Source organism: Heliangelus exortis, chromosome Z, assembly GCF_036169615.1.
Source record: "Heliangelus exortis chromosome Z, bHelExo1.hap1, whole genome shotgun sequence".
Lineage (NCBI taxonomy): Eukaryota > Metazoa > Chordata > Aves > Apodiformes > Trochilidae > Heliangelus > Heliangelus exortis.
In genome coordinates, this window is record NC_092454.1 from 73,463,642 (window position 1) to 73,483,315 (window position 19,674).

General features: G+C 49.5%; 1 protein-coding gene across 2 annotated transcripts in view; it reads right to left on the bottom strand.

The window, feature by feature from the left end:
• Nucleotides 1–19,674, bottom strand: part of PAX5 (paired box 5) — a 108,396-nt gene that overhangs the window by 32,515 nt on the left and 56,207 nt on the right. For both annotated transcript variants that reach the window (XM_071731808.1, XM_071731809.1), the window contains one exon: nucleotides 15,945–16,074. In XM_071731808.1, coding sequence (XP_071587909.1) covers nucleotides 15,945–16,074 — 130 coding nt within the window. The remainder of the gene's footprint in view (nucleotides 1–15,944; nucleotides 16,075–19,674) is intronic.

Sequence of the window (19,674 nt, forward strand, 5' to 3'; positions counted from 1 at the left end):
AGAAGGCTGGGGGGGGACAGTTTGCAAGGTCCTGGAGTGACAGGACAGGGGACAAAGGCTTCAAATTAGAGAAGAGTAGGTTTAGACTGGATGTTGGGAACAAGTTCTTCACCATGAGGGTGGTGGAACAATGGCACAGGGTGCCCAGGGACGTTGAAGCCTCAAGGTGAGGGTTGAGGATGCTCTGAGCACCCTGATCTAATGAGGGTGTCCCTGATACAGCAGAGGTTGGGATGGGGTGACCCTGAGAGGTCCCTTCCAGCACAAATCATTCTGTGACTCTGTGAGCACCTCTGGAAATGGGGATCTGGGTTTATCAGACACAAAACTGCTCCATGCTGGTACCACCACCACCCCTTGGGTCCGGTTGAGCCCCCTGGTAGTTGGGACCCCAAGCCCCCCAGCCCCATGGGACCCCCTGCCCACCCCAGCCCCCCAAGAGACAGCAGCTAACGAGGACCCATCCCTACTGGGGACACCAGTCCCGGCGTGCTGGCTGCCATGAGTTACCTCTCCTGCACCTAATTAGAGGCAGATAAAACAGTGGTAACAGACAGATCACCTGTAATGATTTTGCTGACTCGATTATTCTTCTGACAATTAGCTCTGGCTGCCAAAGCCTCACAGGAATGTCAAAGTCTACTTCCTACAAAGCAGGTAATGTCACAGGTGTGACCATGAAATCAATAATGAGGCATAGCTCTTGCAGAGGGCATCCAGGTCAGACAGAACAGCCCTTAAATTAAACATTGATAAGCAGAACACAATTATCCATCATGTTTAAGTGCCTGCGTGAAATTAGCAGCCAGGAGAACGGGAGCAGTGGGGGGAGAAGATGAGCTGGGGGCTGGGGGGAGGCACTGAACAGCACAGTGTCCACCCCGACAGGGACTGCCAGGGATGGATGGGGACAGCCAAGCCCTGAAACCCGGGATGAGCCCCCTGAGCTGGGTGCAGGAGTGGGTCTGGGTTCTCCTCACTTCCACAGCATCAGCACGGAGCTGCAGGAGCTCAGAGCTGCCCGATGGAGCCTTCCCATGGGTGCCACTGAGCTTACAAAAGAGAGGCAGGGAAAAAAAAAAACAACACAAAACCAAAATGGAAACATGGTACTTTCTGATAAAGGAAAAATATTATGGATATATAGAAAGAAATACTCCAGTCTGTGTGCTCTGCACCCCATCACCCAACAGTCCAGCTCCTCACAGAGTTTTCAGGATTGCTAAGAGGAGGCTTTGACTGCAGGCTTGACCTGAGCTGCATCATCTCATCCACCTTCACCTCCAAAGCCAACCTGGGTCTCTTTCTCCTCCCAATTCCCTGGGCTGACCCCACATTTCACCTCCACACACACCAAGTGATGGAGGGGACATTTGTGTGCAGACTGGGAAAAGATAACCAAGGTGGGCAACACCTCTGCAAGAACTATCTTGCATCTATTTCCTAGATGTTAGGAAATATTTTGTCACTGAGAGGGTTGTCAGGCATTGGGATGGCCCAGGAGAGTGGTGGAGTCCCCATCCCTGGAGGCATTTAAAAGGCATTTGGAGCTGGTCCTTAAGGACAGGGTTTAGTGGTTGATGCTGGTGTTGGTCAAAGGTTGGACTGGATGAGCTTGGAGGACTCTTCCAACCTGAACATCTTGGGATTCTATGAACCTTCAACACTGCCAGGGATGGGGCAGCCACAGCTTCTGGGGGCACCCAGGGGCTCAGCACCCTCACCCCAAAGGATTTCTCCTCTCCATCTCCCCTCTCCCAGCTCCAAACCCTTCCCCCTGGGAGGCTCCCATCCCTCCAGGCCCTTGTCCCAAGTCCCTCCCCAGCTTTCCTGGAGCCCCTTCAGGCACTGGAAGGTGCTCCAAGGTCTCCCCATTGCAGCCTTCTCTTCTCCAGCCTCAACACCCCCAACTCTCTCAGCCTGGCTCCAGAGCAGAGCTGCTCCAGCCCTCCCAGCAGCTCCAGGGCCTCCTCTGCACTGGCTCCAACAGCTCCGTCTCCTTCTGCTGATGGGGACCCCAGAGCTGGACACAGCTTTACCCCAGGGGGGTCTCAGCTCTCCTGCTGTATCAGTGCAGGGCACTGCAGCTCCCTGAGGTTGCCCATCCAGGATTTCCAGGCTGAGATCCATCCCAGCTCTGCAGCTCAGGACCAGAACACCCAGAGAAGGCACTGGAGCATCTGCTGGTGCAGAGCCAGGGGGACACAGCAGACTGTGTCCATCAGGTTTACCTTCACACTACAGCCAGACAAGACCTTTTGACCTCTTTTTTTTTCTTTTTTTTTTTTTTTTTCTTTTTTTCTTTTTTTTTTTTTTCTTTTTTTTTTTTTTAACAAAACCTTTTCATCAAGAGGCAGAAATACCCCAAGAAATTTTAATGGTGGAAGCCTGGAGTATATGCAGAGAATCTGTTTGTTTGGGCATCTGAACTCCAAAAAGCTTTGAAGGTGCCAGAACATTTTGATTTTCCTTTAAAAAACGAATTTTAAGATGTCATTCTCGTGTTTGGAATGACTTTGCTATGCAAAATGTAAGCTACTAAGGAGAGATACAGAAAGTGCTCCAAACTAAAACAGGAGGTGAAGGATGCTGTGGGATGGATTTACTTTGCTTACTTCTGTCACTTGTTAAACTTTCCTCAGACCTCAGTTTTGTTTTGTTTTTTTTTTTAATGGAAAAGGGAACTGAAAAAAGCCAAAATCTTGAATATTTTCACAGGGCAGGTCCAGGGATTGGTTCCCCCAGTGGTGTGTAGGAGAAGCCTCTCCCCAGTGCCCAGCACAGCAGAAGCAGGTGACCCATCCCCTCCCTGGTGGGTAAAATGTGAGAGCTCAAAGATGAGAGCACCAGGCATGAACTCTGCCCCTGATGGGGATGCTCAGACAAGTTCCCTGTGCACGAGGTGTGAAGGTGAGAACCAGCATCCCCCTGCCCCAGGAGACAGCAGGGAGGGGGCTGAGATGTTGCTGAGCACAGCCTGGACCTGGGGCATCATCTGCCTGCACTCCCCAGCCCAGACTGCAAGGTGCAGACAATTAGCACGTGGGGTTTAATGAAGCAGGATGAGGGAAGCCAAGCCAGCTTCCTCTGGAAGGAAAGATGTCCAGGGCAAGGCAGGCTCCTCAGGGTGTGCAGAGGTGTGTGTGGGACGGGGAGAGGCAGAGGTTCTCCTCCTCCAGCTCTGGTGGCATCGCTGGTGACAACCACCCCGAGCTCAGCCTGGATGCTGCAGGGGGATGCTCTGCACACCAAGTGCTCTGCTCAGACTGCTCTGGGGATGAGGTCCAGGGTTGCCTTCCAAGGAAAAAAACCCCCTGTGCCTGCTTCTCTGAGAAAGCAGTGAGCCTCCTCCTGTCAAACAGACACGTTAAGCGGGGAGAGGAGAGAAATCTCACATAGAAACAATGGGCTGGCCACCACGGCAGAGCTCAGGCTGGAAAATGATGTTTATTTTTGGACAAGTGCAGCTCGTGGTGCAGCATTGTTTTACAAGCAGTAACGAAACAAAACTTTACTTTTAGACAGAAATAATAGAATCTTAAGGTAGTTCGGGTTGGGAGGGACCTCTAAAGGTCATCTAGTCCAACCCCCCCCAAAAAATAATAAAATAGGAAATAAATAATAAAATAGGAAATAAATAATAAAGTAGGAAATAAATAATAAAATAAAAATAAATTATAAAGTTCAAATATTTCAGAACTTAAAAGAAAGGAAAAAAATAATAATAACAATAAATATCCCAAAACAATGCACCCCTCCCTGCTGAAAGGAGGAATATATATAAATATATATATATATATCCCCTCCCACACCAGGTCTGCACGGCCCTGACACACCTCACAACCACTGCCAAATTAAAGAAGAGTCATTTTATTATTTTTTTTTTCATCTCATTATTTCTGAAATGCACTCCAGCCAGCACGCCACGAGCAGAAATCGGAAGAACTCGGAGAATTAAACCACGCAATGAAACAGCTTTCTGACGAATAAAGCTATGGAAATTTTAGGCTCCATTTACTTCTCAATCTAATTTTGCCCTCCAATGCACATTATGCCTGAAATGGGATCTCATGTGGTTTGATCAGTGCTCTTAACGCGTGCAGAAGCAACATATTCCCTTTATTGTTTCCTTGCTGCAGCACAGCAATTCCTCTAACAGAGAGCAGCACAGCGGGCTCCCTGATGATGGGAGCTGCCTCTGATGATGGGGAAGATGCAGGATGACCAGGAGGATCAGCACCTCCACAAGTTTGTGGTCCAAGGGGTCCTGCACACACAGAGCCAGCTGCCCAACATGCCACAAAACCCATGAGAGAGCGACTGAGCTACCACAAGAAGTTCAGCAGAAATAATTTTCCTTTTGTTCCTTTTTCCCAAGTGATTGAATTTTTGCACACACCCAGCAGCTCTGTGCCAGCCTCCCTTTGCAACCAAGAGGACCTGAAAGATATCACCAGCTTGTGAAGAACTACAAACTCCTCCCAGACACTGCAGCTACAAGAAAATAAAGAAAAGGAAAAAAAAAAAGAATCTAGGAGCTACAGGACAAAACCAAAGAACTTTGGTGGCATTGTACTCTGAGACCATGGATGCTCCTGAAAACCAATGGGTATGTGTGGGGAGAGGTAGACAAGACCTCAAGTCCTTCAAAACCCCAAATCCAGTATGTTTTCCTATGTTTCATATGTCCAGTATGTTTTCCTGCAGCTCCTTAGCCAATATTCAACTCTTACCAAAAGGCACAGACATCTCAGATGCAGCCTGGAGGAGGGGGCTGGTCCCACCAGCACCTCCTCTCCCCATCACTCCTGTGCCCACAGCCTCTGCTGGTGCCAGGAGTCACCCCGAGGGGGAGGAGATGCTCAGGAGGGAGATCCCAGCACCAGAGAACCCTAAAGATTGGACAAGACCTTGAAGATCATCAAGTCCAACTGCCCAGGCCAGCACCACCCCATGTCCCTCATCCCACATCCCCAGGGCTCTGGCAGGGTCCTGGAGGGATCCAGGGCAGGCTGACCATATAAAAAGGAGGAGGATGTGTGTTTCCAGTCACATTTTGAAGGACAACAGTGACATTCAAAGGGCTCTGGGGAGCAGTGAGAGCAGGAGGAGGAACTCAGATCAGAATCTGAGGGGCACAATCCTGCCAGCCCCCAGCTGGACCTTTGCAGCCCTTCACCAAGACCTCCCATGGGTCACATCACCACTCAGGGACAGCTCTGGGATGCTGCATCTGATGGTGCCAGGACACCAGGGGCTGACAAAGCTTGGGAAGATCCCAGGCAGCCCAGGGCTTCATCACTCCAGTGCCTTCATCACCCCAGAGCTTTCCTACCTCGGGGTTTCCCCATCCCAGCAGCTCCCAGTGTGGGGCAGCCCTGCAAGCACCAACACCAGTAGGTAGGACCTGCAGAGCCCTGGAGCACCCAGGAATGGGAAGAGAAAGGTGTCCCAGCAACCAGAAATTCATGGAATCATGGAATGGGTTGGGTTGGGAGGGACCTCAAAGACCATATCACTTCAGCATCAGCAGGGACAGCTTCCATCAGACCAGGCTGCTCCAAGCCCTGGAAGACTTCCAGGGAGGGGGCACTTACAAGGCATGCAGCTAGAGAAGCTTAGACAGGTAAAAAAAACAACAAACAAACAAAAAAACAAACCCAAAACAGCTCCAGCATCTTCCACTGCTCTGTACAGCAGAGATGTTAAACCCATGCTGAAATCTTCCACCTCACCAGAATCAATATTTATGATCTGCATCTGGAATTAATCTGAGATGGAGACATTTCCAATCTAAGGATCATTGCTAATGTCATCAGCAGTTTTCTGCTCCTCACAGGAAAAATATTTACACCCTAGATTTTACACATCTTAATTAGGACTCGACAAAGTCCAGGTCAACAACCCAACTATGATTTTCTGGTGTTTCAGTAATGCTATTTTTATCCTGGAATAAGACAAAAAGCTGAAATAAGGTGTTTTTACCTGAATTCTGTGATGGAAAAAGTGAAGGTACAGAAATGCTGACATACTTGGCATTCACTATTTTTCCATCAAAATAGTTTTAATTTTTTCAGTCAATACTGAAATATCTTATTCTATTCAGCTGGAATAACCTGAAACACCTCGTTTGAAATCCCATTAAGACAAAATTGCATTGTTCATCTGCCCTGTGAAGCAGCAAGGCCAAGTTTGTGCTTCCAAGTGTGTAGCTGCATCTCCCATCAGGTAGCCAGATGTGTAGCTCCACAGAGGCACCATCTCATTCAGGACACAATAAATGTATGGATGACTTTATGGGAAGTGTCCTGCAGTGAGCTCAGACCAGGGGCAGGGTGAGATGGGGAATGGGGAGTCCTACACAGTACAAGATAAAAGAAAAAACTCTTAGCGTTCTGCTGAAGTTACATCACCTCTGCCCACGACAGCTCCGGGTTGACCAAAAGTGCTCTGATGTGATTTTTGCTCTCAAAAAAAACCAACCCCAGCCTCCCCACAGGCCCCCCATGTGGATTGGCCCTCTCCTGCCAGCGTGTGGAGCCCAACAGTGACACCAACCACGAGTGGCAGCCCCATATCCTTCCTGCCTGCAAAACCCACGGGTGCCCTGCCCCATGGACAAAGCCACTTAAAAAATGCAATTGGGATATTTCAGCATCAACCAACACAACTTTCTGAGGGATGCAGCGGATGGGATTTTGCTCCCAAGCCCCAGCAGGAGGTTCTGTCAGGACCAGAACAGCCTCACTGGGATGGGGGGATGCTTCCAGGGGGGCTGGTGGTGGGGCATCTCCCTTCCACAAGGGCCTCACAGTCCTGGTGAGATGCTCAGGGCTTGCCCTGACACCCCCCTGCCCATGCTCCTCCCAGGAGCCACACTGAGCACAGAGAGCAGGGAGACAAAAGGGGGGGAGGAGAGTGTCCAGAGGAGGTCCCTGGCCCACAGTGCCCATCAGGGCTTTAGGATTTATAACTGTATTAAACGGCGTGACAGTCGGCCACGATAAATCAGCTCCCCTTCTTCCCAAATCACAGACAATAAAAGCTTTGGCAGGGAAAGTCATTCATCATCATAAAGACTTGAGACGTTCCAGCCATCAATTTCACTCACATCCTTAATACACTGGAGAGGAGTGGTGGAGTTTTTAGGGGGGAAAAAAGAGAGAGGGGGAGAAGAAGGGGAAAAATAATTAAAAGAAAACATGAAGAAAGATTGGACAGGAATAATTACAAAGGTCAGGGTAAAGAGTCCCTTCAGGGCAGCACTGCTGGTGATGGGGGCAGAGATGAGGATGGTGATGCTGAGAAAGCTGCAGGGTGTCCCTACCACCTCCAAAGGCCCATGGGGACCCCCCCAGAGCTCTGCTGCAGACAGAGGACAGAAAGGGAGAACTTCAACAAAGGTCTGAAGGCAAATCCTGCCTGTGAGTCCTCAGGTGACACAACTCATGGGGGCAGTGGCTCTCCATCATCATCTCCATCATCATCTCCATCATCTCCAGCATCCCAAGATTGGATGTTCAGCCTGGAGAAGAGGAGGCTGCAATGGGGAGACCTTGGAGCACCTTCCAGGTCCTGAAGGGGCTCCAGGAAAGCTGGGGAGGGACCTGGGACAAGGGCCTGGAGGGATGGGAGCCTCCGAGGGGGAAGGGTTTGGAGCTGCAAGAGGGGAGATGGAGAGGAGAAATCCTTTGGGGTGAGGGTGCTGAGCCCCTGGGTGCCCCCAGAAGCTGTGGCTGCCCCATCCCTGGCAGTGTTGAAGGTTGGATGGGGCTTGGAGCCCCCTGGGCTGGGGGAGGGGTCCCTGACTATGGCAGGGGGTTGGGACTGGGTGGTCTTGGAGGTCCTTTCCAACCTAAAGCAGTCAGAGATTCTGTGAGGGGCCAAGCATGGGGACACCACAGCCCCCCACACACTGTCAGTGGTCTCAGGTCCCAGAGTGTCCCTCCTGGGAAGAGGTGATGTGTCCATCCCCAGGAACCTCAGGGAAGGGAGGTGGGAGTCAGCAGAGGAGCTCAGCTGTGGAGCAGGGGTGATGGGCAGCTCAGAGCCACCTCCTGCTCCTCAGCCACCACCTCCACGATTTGGGTTGCTATGGAACCCACACCATGCTCAAAGGCACTGTGAGTCCACACACAGCTTCTGTACCAAAGCCACCATTCCCAGCACACCCAGAGAGCATCAGAGAGATCCACACCACCAACATCCCACTTGTATCTCAGGAACTGAACAGCTTCTCCCACCAAAATCCTGGCTGGGAAGACTTGCAGGTGGTGGTGAACAGGAGCTGCTTAGCACCAAAAAACCAGATTTCCTGACAAAGGGATCCATTCAGATCCCTCAATACCACACATCTCGTATGGACCTGGTGCTTATTGCAGCATCTGCTGACTTCCCACCAGGCTGCTCAAAACCCTCCTGCAGATCCCCAAGCCCTGATGCTGCAGCCTTCCCACAGGATGCTCCCCTCTGCTCAGACCACCAGGTCCAGACCCACAGCTGCCAGGACTGGGATGTGCTGGGAGGAGATGGCCCAGGGATGTCCCTGGATACTGCTGAGGCACTGATTCCAGTGCCCAGAGTGCCACCACAGAGCTGAGCTCCAGGGGTTTAGGTTGCTGCAAGGAATGTGCAATGAAAAGAAGGATAACTCCAGAGGGAGCTCCACATTCCTTCCCTGCCCTCACTGGGTTCACTTCTCAGCCACATCTTTGTGAAAATCCCCAGCCAGGTGTCAAGCTGGTGGCAGCACAGGCAGTCCCTGTCCCTGCTGACTCTCATGGGATTTCCACGAGTGATATTCCTCACTGCTGGTCACAACAAGCTCAAAACACAGGAAGCTTGTATTTTTAAGTAACGCCAGTGACCTTTTCTTTTTTTTTTTTTTCCAAATGCATTTTGATTTTGCTTTGCTTTTATTTGTGTTTTTTGTTTGGTTTAGGTTGTTTTCATTACAGTTCAGCATTTTTATGAGAAATTACATCAAAACCTGAAATTCACACATTTTTCTCCTGATCTAATGTGGATACATAAAAAAGCAATGGTTCATCACCCAAACCCCCCTAATTTGGGTTATGAAATCTCTATTCATAAATAACACTGTGTTTTCCAAGGCCAGAACTATGTGAAAATCTTTTCCAAAGAAGAGAGTAAAAAAAATTAACAAGAATTTTCCTCCCCAGTCAGAAGCAGACTTTCCCCTTCTCCCCAAAATCTCCTACAACATCACTAAACTTCTGGACCCTCTGGGTTTCTCCCCCAGGCTCAGCACTTTTGTGTGTTCCCATTTCCCAGTGGTTCACACCTTTAAGTGCTTCCCACTGCATGTTCCCAACATTCCCATTTCTAGGTGATGGCACGACAGGGTGAGCTGACAGCACGTGTCCTGGTGGCCTTCTCTCCATCCCCCCCAAACTGTCTCTATCCTTCCATGGACAGAATCACAGAAAGCCTTTGGTTGGAAGAGACCTTCAAGATCATCCAGTCCAACCTCTGACCAACACTGTAAACAAAACCTTGTCCCAAGGGCCAGGTCTATGTGCTGTTCAAATACCATCAAAATCTGTCTCATAGAAGCATGGAATGATTTGGAAGGGACCTCTCAGGGTCACCCCATCCCAACCCCTGCAGTGTCAGGGACACCCTCATAAGCTCAGGGTGCTCAGAGCCTCCTCAAGCCTCACGTTGAACATCTCCAGGGATGAGGCCTCAACCCCCTCCCTGGGCACCCTGTGCCATTGTTCCACCACCCTCATGGTGAAGAACTTGTTCCCAACATCCAGTCTAAACCTACTCTTCTCTAATTTGAAGCCTTTGTCCCCTGTCCTGTCCCTCCAGGCCCTTGTCCCAAGTCCCTCCCCAGCTTTCCTGGAGCCCCTTCAGGCACTGGAAGGTGCTCTGAGGTCTCCCCATTGCAGCCTTCTCTTCCCCAGCCTCAACACCCCCAAGTGGAGATGCAGATGGAGGTGGCAGGGTGTGCTCCACCCGTTTGTGCAGAGTTGGGTTTTTTTGGGGTGTTTTGGATGGGGTGAGCAGGGGATGAGGATGCTCAGTGTGTTTGCTGAACAAGTCCCAGCCCCGCTGCAATCAGGATCAGCACAGGGCCAGCAGAACCCTCTTGTCTTAATCCTCCTGCCGTGGCTGCTCGATTTAAAATTGTATTTATTTCCCATACCACAGTGGTATTTGGGGTGGGGGGGGAAGCAGATTTAATTAATTAGAGATTGCAAAATCCGTAAGTAAAAAGATGCTATGTAAATGCAAATTGTTATTATAAGCGCTTTGCACCAAAACATGTTTACCACAGTTAAATTCAACATTTAAATCCACAGCCAAACTCCCAGCAGAGCCAGGCTGTACCTCATCAAAAGACACAGTTAATAGACTGGGTCTTGGTTGGGGTACAAGTGGCCTCCTTTGCTTTCCCAAACGCACTTGTTCTTTTCTAATGGCAAGATAAGAATTCATTAAAAAAAAGCGAAAAAAAATTCAGCAGGGCCTCAGTTAAGACTCCGTCCTGTCATTAAAAATGACACTTTTGTTTTTCAGATTGGCTGCCTTTCTTGCAGGAGTTTATGTGGCCCTTTTTCAAGTCTTTAGCATGACAGGCCCTACTGGGAGTGACGAATAGATTATTGGAAAATGCATCTGCACTTTTATCTGTAAAATGTAGGGGATAAACTGTAAATCTGGCATTGTGCTGCACTAGAAACCAGACATCTACCAGCACCAACCTGCACTTCAAAAACAGCCCCACAGAAATGAAAGTATAATTTGCTGATAATGTTCAAACAACGATCAACATTTCCACACAGGGACAGATTATGTGAACATAATATAGGACATAAAGTCCTGGGAAGAAGACTTTTTATTATGGTTATGACAATTAGCCAACAACAAAAAAAATCTAACAAAGAATTCTTTCCAGAAGAAAATCAAAACTTTTCCTTCACTTTCTTCAACATTTTCCTCTCTTTCCCCCAGTGGTCACTGGAAAGAACCAGGAAACCTCTGATAACTTCACATCAAAAAATTCCTGTCACTAAAATTCTCTTTTACACCTGGAGGTCTTGCTACAGGGATGTCCAGCCTCAAAATGAGGAGAAATCAGTGAAAAGAGCCTACTCTGATGTGATTCCTAAGATGAATTTAAGGAGCAAACGGTGTTTCCTAATGAAACCAGGTTCTCCCACTGCAGTCAGCAAAATCTGGATTTAAGACCTAAATTCACACCAATGAGCAAACTACAACTGCAGAATCTACCAGTAGAAGATTTCTGCATTGGATTTTGTTTGGTTGGTTTTGTTGGGGTTTTGTTTTGTTTTGTGGTTTGTTTTGGTTTTTTTTTTTACTACAGCAATGTACAAATTAAAATAAATGCCCTTTTTTTTGCCCCAGGAGTAACCAACAGAAGATTCTAGAGTCCATTTCTCAGGATCATTATCACAGAATCACAGAACAATTTGGTTGGAAGGGACCTCTAAAGGTCATTTGGTCCAACCCCTGCAGTTATCAGGGCACCCTCAGCTATGCCAGTTTTGGACCTGTCCTGGTCTGTGCCAGGATAAAGGTGATTTTCTGTCTTGTAATTTTGCTTTCAGCTCAGTCTCTTATAAGCAGCTGTGCTTGCTGACATTAACAGCAAGTTTCTCAATCAGTGTCTGCTTCTAGGACTGATAACGCTGGATGTTTAATTACTGCTAAAGACTGGTGTGCAGAACCAAGGACACTGCTCAGTTCTGAGGAACACCTTGTGCTCTGGAAAGAGAAAAGGAGTAAAGAGTTCACACCTGCAACCCTCCTTTAGGGAGGAGCGGACAAGATAAATGACAACTGACCAAACAGAGGATTCCATCCCATACATCTCATACTCAGTATAAATTTGAGGGATCACAAGGGTCAAACCCCTTTTTTTTTCCACCCCTTCCTGCTTCCCCTTCTTCGCCTGTCCCTGTTTGCTTCAGCATCCTGGGAGGATTCCGTCTGTTCCTCTGCCTGTGGTCCTGATCCGTGCCAGCCTGAATCTCTGTGTTCCTGCCTCCAGCTCCCGAGCACTGCTGAGTCCAGGAGTCCACCCTGGACTTTCCCAGGGCCGCCCTGCAGCCTCGGTGGTGACGTGAGAGTTATTGGGGGGGGGGGGAAGAACGTGGGATCAATTTTCCTGTCTATTTGTATATACTTAGTAATTTGTTCCTATTTATCATTACTGTTTCATTAAAGCTGTGTAGTTCAGTTTCCAACCCATCAGTCTCTCTCCCTTATTCTCTCTCCTTTCTTTATCAGGGAGGGGGATTAACAGAGAGAATCTGTTAATGGGTTTAATTACCAGGCCAGTGTTAAACCATGACACAACCTCACATTATTGAAATAGTGACCCTGTCCCACATTTTTTTGCCTCTCTGAAGTAATTGTCTTCAATATGAGAATGAGTGTTGAGTCCTATTTCATTATGTGCTCCTCACAGGCATGTGCTGGGAGCTTCATTTTTGCTTCTAAGCTTCACATTATTGGTTCTGTTGGGCACAAAAAGTCCTTGGTTGCCTCAGAGCACCACCACCAAAAATGGCCCATACAAGGCAGATTAAATAAACCTTATGGTAAAGGAAAAGTGACCAATTCTCAGGACCTTTCAACACCAGCTCCAGAGAGCACACCAACAATCAAACTTCTGTCTTCAGCTTGACAACAGAACCAGAGGATCCCAGACTGGTGGAAAGGACCTTAAAGCTCATCCAGTTCCACCCCCCCTGCCATGGACAGGGACACCTCCCACCTTCCATCAGGGTTATTGAGGCAGATTGGGGTCTGGCTTATTTCTTTTTATAGTTTTGTAAATCAGGTATCTTAGGGGTACAGCAGAGCAATGAAGAGCTCAGCCACAGGAAGGAGCTGCAGGGCTGGTGTGTGGGCAAGTGAGTGGATCAAGGCAGAGTCTTTAATCAGGGTGGGAAAGAGTCAACAAAACAAAATCTAACAAATCTAACAAAACAAAATCTAACAAAATCTAATGGCCTAAACCCATTGGGGAAAGTCCAGATGGACCCTGAAAGAAATGCTGTCCTTCACTGCCTTGTCTTGACTGCATCCTGTGCTCATCCCATACCAGAGCCAAGTCAGCATCTCCTTACAAGCTGTACATTTCCTTCAGTTTGTCCATCCCTGGGGTCCCCATCAGCAGAAGGACACGGAGCTGTTGGAGCCAGTGCAGAGGAGGCCCTGGAGCTGCTGGGAGGGCTGGAGCAGCTCTGCTCTGGAGCCAGGCTGAGAGAGTTGGGGGTGTTGAGGCTGGAGAAGAGAAGGCTGCAATGGAGAGACCTTAGAGCACCTTCCAGGTCCTGAAGGGGCTCCAGGAAAGCTGGGGAGGGACTTGGGACAAGGGCCTGGAGGGATGGGAGCCTCCGAGGGGGAAGGGTTTGGAGCTGCAAGAGGGGAGATGGAGAGGAGAAATCCTTTGGGGTGAGGGTGCTGAGCCCCTGGGTGCCCAGGCTGCCCCATCCCTGGCAGTGTCACTGCCCAGCTCCTCCTGATTTTCAGTGGTATCTGCTACAGATGAGAGGCCCATAGCACTACAGAGCTTTTGGTCACAAGGAGAAAAGGGTCAATAAATATGGCTCCTCTCCAGAATCCCCTGTGCCACCAAGGAAACATGGTGGGGAAAGATGAGTATGAGGGGAAAAGTGACTTAATTCTGAAGAGAACATGGAGAAGTCTGTCCGAGGGTCTGGTGACATCACCAAACACTCTGTACCTGAGTTGCCTTGCACGTTACCAAGTGTCTGTCTGGTTCAATCTGCCTGGCTCAGCAGTCTGCAGGCTCCTGGACACAGCCTCAGGACAGGGACCATGACTTAGGTGTAGGGTATGTGCCCAACACTACAGGGACCAGGCTGTGCCAGGGCTTCTGGGCACACCCAGACAGCCCAAAACCCTTTGGGTGTTCCAAAAGGAGAAGGGAGGACAGCAGCTACATGATCTCTTCAGAAAAATATATCAAAAGGCCAAGGTTTTAAAGAAGCTTTGATATGCTGGTGTAAATCCAAGTTTTGTGAAAGCAGGTGTGAGAGAACTACAGTGATACAGAGTTAAAGATATAAATACCTGCTGCCTTGAAAAACATCTTCTGTCATAGCTCTCTCCCTGACACATTTAAGACCAACATCATGTTTTTTTCTACACACGATACCCATGAAGTCTGCTGCACGTTTTTGATGGGAACTCATAAACCTCACACTTGGAGCTTTTGCTCAAGTGTAGGTAACATCACAGGGAGAACCTACAGAAAACCCAGATGGAGCTCCACAGGGTCAGTGCTGCTGCCAGCTTTGCTCTAACAAACGTGGTCAGCCCACTCACCAAACTCCAAGGAGGCAGTGATGTAGGGAAGACAAGAAGTGCTTAAACCAGGGTAAAAGCACAAGGTAACACATCAAGAGGCACCAGGCTTGGCTTGGGGACACAGCCTGGGATGAGGGAACGAACACCCAGAGGTGAACAGGGGGCAACAGGACACCCAGGGTGTCCCAGGGTGACAGTGAGCAATGAGCAGAACCTCAGGCTCCAGAGAAAGATGCAGGGAGCTCTGTAGCAAAAAACTACAGAATAATTTGCCTTAGGAAACATTTCTCTTTGACTTTCACAGGCAGGATGACCCCAGACATGGGGGTTCATGTTCCTTCTTCTACACTCCTTTTAGATTCCTCCTGTGCTATGAATTTGTTGTTCTGTGTATCCATAACCATGCTCTGCCTCCCTACCTGTTGTAAGACACACGAGCCCAGAAATCCCTCTTCATGTCCACACACCCATCCATCCATCCCTCCATCCATCCATCCATCCATCCATCCATCCATCCATCCATCCATCCCCAGACACCTTTCTGATCTGTGAGTCCACTGCTCATGCCACACACCCAGCACCAGGCAGTTAATTCAGGAATTCTCCCCACTCCCACTCCAGCACAAGCATGTCTTTCCTTACAGTTCAGGTGACTCTAATTTCTTTTGAATACTCACAAACTCCTGGCAAGAAGAGCCAAAGACTGATGCCATCTTGGCTTAAAACAATTTTGCAACAAAAGCCATTTTCAGAACTGCTCTCCTGATAAACAAGATTTCAAGATGCCATAATACTATACCAAAAAAAAACAAACAGTGTCACCTTCCCAACAAAATAATCATGTAAATCCAATCTTTGGCAAAATGGAGAAAATCCAGAGGTGCCATCCGTGTGGGTTAGACACAGTGACAGAAATATCAGAGGTAAAATGCACCTGAAACATGGAGCCTTTCATTTTCAAACCCTTTTTTTCTGGTTCCTACAATTCCTTCAAGGCACAATTCTATCATGCTCTTGCCATCTGGACAATCTCCTTCCAAACAATGAGGTGACCAAATCACTTATCAAATTCTGTTCCTTCCTGTCACCCTTTGCCTGCTGAACAAACACAGATGATGCTGCATTCCTTGAACAACCAACCTTTGCTTTGCACCTCCGTGCTCAGCCTTAGTGCACAACTACAATTCCAGACATGGTCCAAAATATGGGCACTTGCAGGAATCAGAAGTTCCCCAGGTTCAGTCTAGCTTGAACTGTCTTTAAAAACTCATCCAGAACCTTCAAGGAAAACGAGCAATAAAGCCCTAAAGTGGAGTCAAATGTTCTGGTTTTGGTGACACGGTGGTGCTCGGGATGCAAGGATCCTGAGGGATTCTCCATCTCAAGAGGGATGGAGGCTTCACCTTTTGTCTCCGAGCAACCACTACTGATTTATGCACCTGACTTTCCACAGAGCTGGTGTGAAATGGCCCAAAAAAAAAAAAAAAAAAAAAAAAAAAAAAAAAAAAAAAAGAGACTTTTTGAGCAAATGACTCCACATGTGACATGAGTCCATGGGGGGCTGTGCCCTCACACCTCAGACCTCAGCCCGGCGCTGGGCAGACTCTCACCTGTGACAATGGGGTAGGACTGAGGCCCGGGGACACTGGCTCCCAAATCTGCAGAAGTTGGGCTGGTTATATTGGCCTTCATGTCATCCAATCCACCAGCTAATGATGCCATGGCTGAGTACTCTGTCGCCTGGGGGAAAAAAAGAAAAAGAAACAAAAGGCATTTTTAGCGATAATAAATCTACTTTTGTCCCAGAGCTTCTGCCTCATATGACAAAAAGCAGATGTAAGGCAGGACTCAGGTGTCCTTTGTTCAGCCAGTTTTGAAGGCAGCACCCATTGACAGGGGGCTGCTCAGCATTCAAAATGCTCTACGGGTGGGGCTGTGCTCAGCAATGATGCTCTTGGAGGTCTCCAGAATGGGTGTTCTGTATGAAACTGAACCCAAAACTCATCAAGCTGTAGCAAGGCTTTCCCTAAAGAGCAAATCCAGGTAAGTGACAGGGCTGTAACTGCTGATTTCCAGTTACTTTCCTGCTAGAGAAAAACATTCATGCCAGTTAACCTGAACTCTGCTCATTGCAGTGCTGGCACACGAAGGGCAGGACACCAGTGAGCATCTGGGAACAGGGTGTCCCATTCCCCCCCTTTTTTTCTTGGGAATGCTGCATTTCCTCCCCATCCCACAAGGAACAACGTGCACATGAAGTGTCTGTTTAGTGGGTGGATTCTGAAGCCAAGTTATTAACAAATAAACCACCTGTCTGCTTTAAGGATGTTCTCTCACCTCATGGAATTTTGGGATCTCATTAGCTGTGGTCAATGAGTACAGGTGCTCAGGAATCAGGCTGTCTCTGTCCTGACACCTTGTAGGTGTCCATGCAGCTACACCAAACACAGCAGGTATGGCCAACCTCTACACCCTGAAGGGTTTCCAAGCACGTGGCAGGAATCTCATCTCCACCTGCCCATGCCTTATTATGGTCAGGACTGGGAAGCTTCCTTGCAAAGTTCCCCCTTTCCCTGGTTTCTATTTGTGCTTTTACTGCCCCATTTGTGGGATGGTTAACACCTCCAGAACAACCAGAGGATGAAGTTCTTCAGGCAAAGAATGACAGCCCAGAGAGCAACCCCTGGGAGGCTCATCCAAGGCAGAACCAACACAGGGAGCCCTGGACCCTGTGCTTATCTTCAGTGATCAAATTAAAAAGTTAAACTTTTTTTAAAAAAAAATAACTTAAGCAACCTGAGTGAGCATGTCTCTGGGAAGGGTCCAAGAACCCAGCACACAACCTGGCATTTGCCACAAGCTCTTTGTGTCCAATCTATCTGCCTGTGCCTCTGCTGCTCAGTTCTCCTGCAGAGGGATGGGAATCCACATGGACAACCCCACCTTGGCAGGGGTGGTACCACCCCCCTGCCTCCTGAGCAGTCACTCTGTCTGAGGTACAGGTCCACACTGTCCCCCTGAACCATCTCACACACAACCTTCGTGCAGAGAAGTGTGGCACAAACTTTGTGCCAGTGACCAGCACCTGAACACTTTGTCCCTTCACCCAGCCCATGGATCAGGGAGCTCCTGAGCATCACCCACCTCCTGTACATTCAACATCACAGACTCTTAGAATCACAGAGTGGTTTGGGTTGGAAGGAACCTTAAAGCTCATCCAGTGCCCCCCCTGCCATGGTCAGGGACCCCTCCCCCAGCCCAGGGGGCTCCAAGCCCCATCCCAGGTGTCCATGAAAGCTTCCAGGGATGAGGCAACCATAATTAATACTCCTTGACTTAATCAGCAAGGAATCATGGAAGGGTTTGGGTTGGAGGGGACCTTAAAGCTCCTCCAGTCCCACCTGGACAATCCAGGGACCCCTCCCCCAGCCCAGGGGGCTCCAAGCCCCATCCAACCTTCAACACTGCCAGGGATGGGGCAGCCACAGCTTCTGGGGGCACCCAGGGGCTCAGCACCCTCACCCCAAAGGATTTCTCCTCTCCACCTCCCCTCTTGCAGAAGGGCACCCTCCATGCCCTCGTGTTTCCCTTGCCTCTTTCTCCTGCCACCACTGCCTCAAAGACAGGCACGGCCACTCCTCTACTTCAGGTCCTGTTCCTCAGGCAGGACAGCCCTGGAGCATCCCTCCTCTACAGAGGATGCCAGCCATGGACCCAGCCTTCCTTCTTCCTCCTTTTTACAAGTGTTGAAGGTCAGGCTGGATGGGACCTGGAGCAACCTGACCAAGTGGGAAGTGTTCCTGACCATGGAAGGTTTAAGGTCCTTTTCAGCCCCAAACCAATCTGGGATTCTGTGACTCAAAGTGCAACCACAGCTCCATTTCCTCACTCCACACCCTAACAAGGTGCATTTTTCACAGCACTCCAGCTTCTCCTGCACCTGCAGTCCCTCCTTCCCCTGGGTTCCTGGATGTGCCACCACACCACTGGGGTTTTTTCCTTCCTGAAGCCCAGACCTGGCAGACACCAGAGGAACCACATCAAGCTGCAGCCATGCAGGGACATCCCGGGCTGACACCAGCTCCAGGGGAAGAGCTCGTCCTTGCTTGGCTTTCTGATGCCTGGAGAAGGGCACACACATCCCCAGAGCTGGGAGGAGGCAGGACCAGGTCTCACCTTCCCACCACAACCATCTGGAAGCACCAACCACCCAGCCTGTCAGGAGCAAGCAGCTGTCAGAACATGAACACTGCTGGCTCTGCTGGTTGGGATGGAATCATGGACTTCAGGGCTTCCCAAGCTTTGTTAGTGTGGGGGTGAAGATGCTGGGAGGAGACACCACAGGGACCAAAGGGACACCCCAGATGCCCAGAGGCAGAGCTGGGGGAATGTTCAGGTGATGGTGTTTGTCCTCCTCAGACACCCTGATGGAGCCCTCCTGTCCTGTCCAGACACCCCCTGGATGATGGGAAGTGGTGCAGGGATTCCTTGCTTTGCTCTTCCTTGTACACACAGCTTTCCCTTTCAGTATCAAACAACCTTTATCTCAACCCATGTGTTTTCTCAGAGAATTCTTCTGGTTGGGAAAGACTTTAAAGATCATCGAGTCCAAGTGTTCCCCCATCACTGCCCAAGCCATCCCCACCCCATGTCCCTCATCCCCACCCCATGTCCCTCATCCCCACATCCCCAGGGGTTTCTCTGAAACCCCTCCAGGGATGATGGGGACTCCAGCCCTGCCCTGGGCAGCCTGGGCCAGGCCCTGACAACCCTTTCAGGGAAGATGTTTCTTCACAGAAACTTCACTGTGGTTACCACTGGCTGCTTCCTGCAGCCCTCCTGCTCCCCTCTTCTCCAGGGATTGCAGTCCCTGGAGTTTTTGCATCCTCTGCTCCCTCTCCGATCTCCTGGAGAGGTGGGGATGGTCCATCACCTCCTGACAGCCTGCTGTGTCTGTACTTGGGTGGTGGCCCTCACGGGGATGATACCAGAACTCCAGAATTTAGCAGGTTCCGGGTGGAAAAGCAGTGGGATATTTCACCACCTGAGCTGGGTTTCACCTTTGTCAGTCCTCTCAGATCCTATGAGCAGCCATTCCCAGGTAGATCCTTGGACCTCTCCTGGATGGCATCAGGCTGTGACCAGCACCTCCATTGGGCTGGGACACCTCTCAGGCTCAAAATCCTTCAAGGATCCTCTGAGGGAAAGCCTGGGCAGGTTCATCCTCATCAGTCTCAGCTATCACCCACTGAGGAATCCCAACGGGTCAGAACCATTTACTCCACACTCAAGGAAATTTCAGCTCCAGGATGGCCCTGTCCATCCATCCATCCATCCCTC